This window comes from Protopterus annectens, chromosome 9.part0 (genome assembly GCF_019279795.1).
Source record: "Protopterus annectens isolate FY-2018-M chromosome 9.part0, PAN1.0, whole genome shotgun sequence".
NCBI lineage: Eukaryota > Metazoa > Chordata > Ceratodontiformes > Protopteridae > Protopterus > Protopterus annectens.
The window spans coordinates 1,970,327,639-1,970,332,696 of NC_056743.1; the positions used below are offsets into that span (position 1 = coordinate 1,970,327,639).

At 35.1% G+C, this 5,058-nt stretch overlaps 1 protein-coding gene across 1 annotated transcript; it reads left to right on the forward strand.

Annotated features, from left to right (window-relative positions):
• The first annotated feature begins 2,361 nt into the window (after positions 1-2,361).
• LOC122811001 (beta-1,3-galactosyltransferase 2-like) lies at positions 2,362-3,504 on the forward strand. Its single transcript, XM_044082512.1, has one exon. The coding sequence runs from the start codon at positions 2,371-2,373 to the stop codon at positions 3,361-3,363; it is 993 nt and encodes a 330-aa protein (XP_043938447.1). The 5' UTR covers positions 2,362-2,370; the 3' UTR covers positions 3,364-3,504.
• Positions 3,505-5,058: the final 1,554 nt, after the last annotated feature.

Sequence of the window (5,058 nt, forward strand, 5' to 3'; positions counted from 1 at the left end):
ATCCCTTCCCCCATCAGTGTGACATTCGAGCTAGTCCTGCCCTACTTAGTAGCTGCCATAATAGGTACCACATCATTATAAATTTTATTTAAAGTACATAAGGGTTATATATTTATATATAATTATGACAGCTACTAAGTAAATGCATAGATCTAGGGTTGCCACCTTTTCAAATGGCCAAAGTGGGACATTTTTGGTACAAGCGTCAGATTTTGCAAGGTGAAACATACCCACGGCCAGTACAAAGGACAGAACTTCACTTTTTTGCCTAAATAAAAGCTTATTCTTGTAGCATTTTAGTTGCTTATTCTGTTTCTTATAACATTTAGGTGTTTCAGATACAGAATAACTGTTTTATGCAACTATTACATAAACTATAGGAAATAATTTTGTCCCAAAATCTCAGGACATTTGCCAGTTTTTCAATTTTTTTGCAGGACCCAACTGCTCAAAGAAGGACTGTCCCTTGCCAAGTGGGACAGGTGGTAACCCTACATAGATCTCACCATACCCAGTAGAACCAAGATGCTCTCCTCATAAAAAAGGAAGCCAATCTGGTGGTCCACTGCCATAAACAAACTCTACAACAGAAGGAGGAAACTGATGTGGAATAAGGTGAAGTCCGAAGATTGGAAAAACTCCTTTATCAGCTTCAACAAAAGTTTGAGATCCCTCATCAAATCCTCTAAAGCTAGCTATGAAAACAGAATTGCAACAGATAGTAAAGACAACCACAAGGCCTTCTATAGTTATGTAAAGAATCTCCGCAGCAATACCCAAATTTGCTCTGAGCTACTGAAGTGATTGGCTCTGGCAAAATCACCAATGACTTAATGGTGATTTTACAGCAAAGTTTGAACTGGCTCGAATGTCAAACATTGTTTTTACCATATTTGATTTATGGTAAAAATGGTATTCACATTTTTAGCCATTTGAGTCAGTGAAATGACTCAAATATAGTCTGTGTTTCAACAAATGATAGTAAACTGATCTATATATATAAATATATATATATATATATATGTATGCATGTATATATACACGTGTGTGTGTGTATATATATATAGATATATATATATATATATATATATATATATATATATATATATATATATATATATACATATATATGGATCCACTATGTAATTTCAAAAAGTCAAAATCTCAAACATCAGAATCTCGACATTCAGATGTTCGAGATTTTGAAATGTCAAAATGCAAAAAAAAAAAGAAAAACTAAAAGAAAAAAGACATCAAGTTGTTGAAAACTTCAAAATTCATATGATTGAAGATCATATGATTGAAGTGTTAAAACTTCGAAATCCTTAACGGAGATTGGAATACAGTGCAGAATGGGAGCTTTCCCTTTTCCTCACTGTAGTGCGATCTCAGAGTTGGTATATTTAAGAGCGGGGGGTGTTAGGGACACAGCCCCTCATGTTGGGGGGTGCAGGGGGGCCCTTGCAAAAACATGTTTTGTGATGTGTTGGCTGATTTTTGGGGGGAGGTTCTTAATTTCGAGATTCCAAGATCTGGAGGCTCTGGATTCGATATTTTGAACCTTGGGATTTTGGTATTTCAAAATTAAGAAGTGAATCCATAGATATATATATATATATATATATATATATATATATATATATATATATTTATATATATATATATTTATACATATACATACATATATATTTTATCATTGCTCTTGTATCTAAGCTATTACATGTTGACATGTTTTTGACTTATGTATAATAATACAATTTCTAAAGTATATGATGAATGTCTTTGCTATTTGTTACAATACTACCTGCAGTGTAGTGCTTAAATGTTTAATTGTTATTGTTATTCATTGTAAATATATATTTTATGTGGAGCATTTCTCCCTGGGCCTCCGCTGAAAATGGGACTTGTGCCCAGTCAGACTTTCCTGATAAACAAAATACAATAAATAAATTAAATAAATATATAGAAAGGTTAGCCTGATGCCACACTCAATAAATATGTATGGGCTTGCTTGCTGCTGTGTTCAGCTATCTCTAGTAAAAAATAGTTACTGTATAAAACAGTATAGTTTAGAAGGCAGTGGCTTTCTGTGATGTTTCTGTTTTGGTCTGGAATGCCAGAAAATGACTGAGAACCAATGCAATGAAATGATTCATACCTGAGGACATATTAATAATAATTAATAATTAATAAGTAATTGACTCATATAGGACAGGCCACAGGTTACTTCTGAAAATATCATGCCTTTTGTACCAGTTTGTTTTCTTCCTAAAGAAGACATGAAGTTGTTCAGTATTTGTTTTGTTTTGTTTCATTTAGTTGCTCAAGAAGAAATCCAAGGCATCAGATAGCAGAATATGAACTGCAAGCATGCTTAAAGCAAGAAACCTCTACAGATTTCTTTTTAAAGCACTGTTGATGTGCATTGTCTTCATGTTATTTTGGAACATACTTAGATCAGGATGGAGCTTGTGTGGATTTCCTTATCACAGAAATATGGGTATAACCAAATATCCCCTTGACTTTGTTTATCCATATAATTACAGCTTTACTCTCAATGAACCAGAGAAGTGCAAACTGAAGGGCCCATTTCTTGTTCTTCTAATTCTGTCACATGTGGGAGAGTTTGCCAATAGAACTGCAATTAGACAGACATGGGGTAATGAAAGATTAGTGCCCAATGTCTCAGTGGTCAGGCTGTTTTTATTAGGGATGCCAACGCACTTCAAAGAGGAATGCCAACACAAGCTGGATGAGGAAAGCATGCTGTTCCATGACATCATTCAGCAGGATTTCATGGACACTTATCTCAACCTGTCCATCAAAATGATGATGGGGCTCCAGTGGGTGAGCACGTTCTGTCCAAATGCTGCTTACATCATGAAGATCGACAGTGATATGTTCCTAAATACAGAATACTTAGTCAAGTTCCTCAATCCTGGAATGCCAAGGAGAACAGATTATTTTACAGGTTACATAGTAGCAGGCACAAAACCAGTCCGAAGTAAGTGTTCCAGGCACTACCTTCCCAAGAAACTCTATGCACCTGATTATTTTCCTCCATATTGTGGTGGGCCAGGATATCTGTTTTCAGGAGATATGGCAGAAAAGATTTACAATGTAGCTCATGTTATTATACCCTTTCCTGTGGAGGATGCTTTCATAGGAGTTTGTCTAGAGAAGCTTCAAGTCACCATCACTGTGTCTCCACAGTCCTTGTTCAATGGACACAAGATAGAGTACGAGAAATGTCGTTACGCTAAACTGATAACTGTACACCACTATGAACCCGAGGAGCTTCTAAAGGTCTGGCCAGATTTTATGACAGCACAAAATACATGCCTGAGCAATGACATTTTCTAGAATAAGTGTTGTTTTAAATATTGTTCAAGTTCAAAGATGAAGTATGTCAAAAAAGCATGTTACCAATCTTTGATAACTCCTGTCATTCTTTATCTTCAGTAGGGCCTCTGACCTCTGGTGATCATAATCTGGATAGGTTGTACAAACAAGCCTCGATTATTATTTTTTTCTGTAAATATTTACCACATTGTTGATGTGGTTAATCAGTTTTGGCCTACTGTTACTTCCATCAATGATGGTAATGTATTGTTTGGTTCCAAACCTAAGATAGTATTTAGGAAAGACAAATGTTTTAATAGTTTCCTGGAAAGGAATTTGGGCAAATTTAATACCAATAGACCAAAAGGTATGTATAAATGTAACCACTGTAACTACTGTCAACACATTCTCTGTTGTGAGTCTTTTTTCGTCAAATACAAGAAATTTGAGGTGAAAAAATATTTTAATCCAGGGGAGTGGTGTATGGTGCACTTTGCCAACAGTGTAAAGTGTTTTACATTGGCAAGACTGGTCGCGCTTTGAAAGAGGATATATGAACATCTCAATGAAATCAAGAAAGGGAAGGCACTAATGCACTGTGCAGACATATTTCTGCATATCCTGGTCACCTTTTTAAATTTGTGGTGAATGATTTCTTGGAACCAGACCCAAGGGGCTTTTACACTGACGAACATCTTCTCAAGAAAGTGCTCATATAGATTCTTGTGTGTTACGCCCTTACCCCCCCCCCCCCAGTTTGAATGAATGTTGTTCTATTACATCTATATAAGCTAAAAAGTCTTGAGGGCTGATTATGTCATGTTACTCTTAAATTTATCACCGTAACACTGATTTTTTTACCATTTTTTTGTTCTTATTATTTTTATTTTTAATTTTAATCTTATCGTCATACTTATGTTCATTTTTCATGTAATTTAACTTGATATTAACAAAAATTCTTGTTAAAGTTTTTTTAATCAATGCGTTTACTAAACTAAAGTTGAGTTATGTGAATGGTTGCTCACATGTTGATCACATGATGTATTAGGGTTATTTAAGGTTGGAGATAACCACGTCAAGCAGTTCAGAAGACGTCTTTGCTAAAGACGAAAGAGCTAGACTGCATTAGGTTTGTTTTTGCTGCAAATAAATTGGATTTGTGGTTTGGACTTTGGTTTGCATGGTTCCTGGGCCTCTACCTTCACTACTTACAGATTTTATGACAGCAAAAGATACATGCCTGAGCAATGACACTTTCTAGGATAACTGCTGGTTTAATAGATTATTCAGGTGGGGCATTCCCTGAGAGTACCCTTCTGACATGAGTTGGTTAGTTGTGTGTGTTTTATCAAGCTCACAAAATAAGATGTACCTTGGAAAAAATAATGTAAAACATGAGCTACACTTTTATGTCTGAGTTTTGCATGCAGCGAAGAAAAAAGTAACTCAGTACTCTTATGAGTAAAGCCCTAGAACATTTCTTTGAGAAGTTTCTACTTATGAGGAATAATTCAGAAACAGTTTTATGTAACAAGGCACACAGAGTTTTTATTTTATATTATTCAATTGTTTGTTGAGGGTAAACACTGTGATTGGAAGTGCATGATGTGAATATTACTTTTAAATGCTCAGCTATGATGTTCTTAATTAGAAATACTTTGATATTAGGATAGCAGAGGACAGAACAGAACTTCTAACCATGTATGCTAAAGGCAA

Excerpts from the sequence above, each read along its gene's own strand:
- LOC122811001 (XM_044082512.1), top strand. The coding sequence starts at position 2,371 with ATGCTTAAAGCAAGAAACCTCTACAGATTTCTTTTTAAAGCACTGTTG.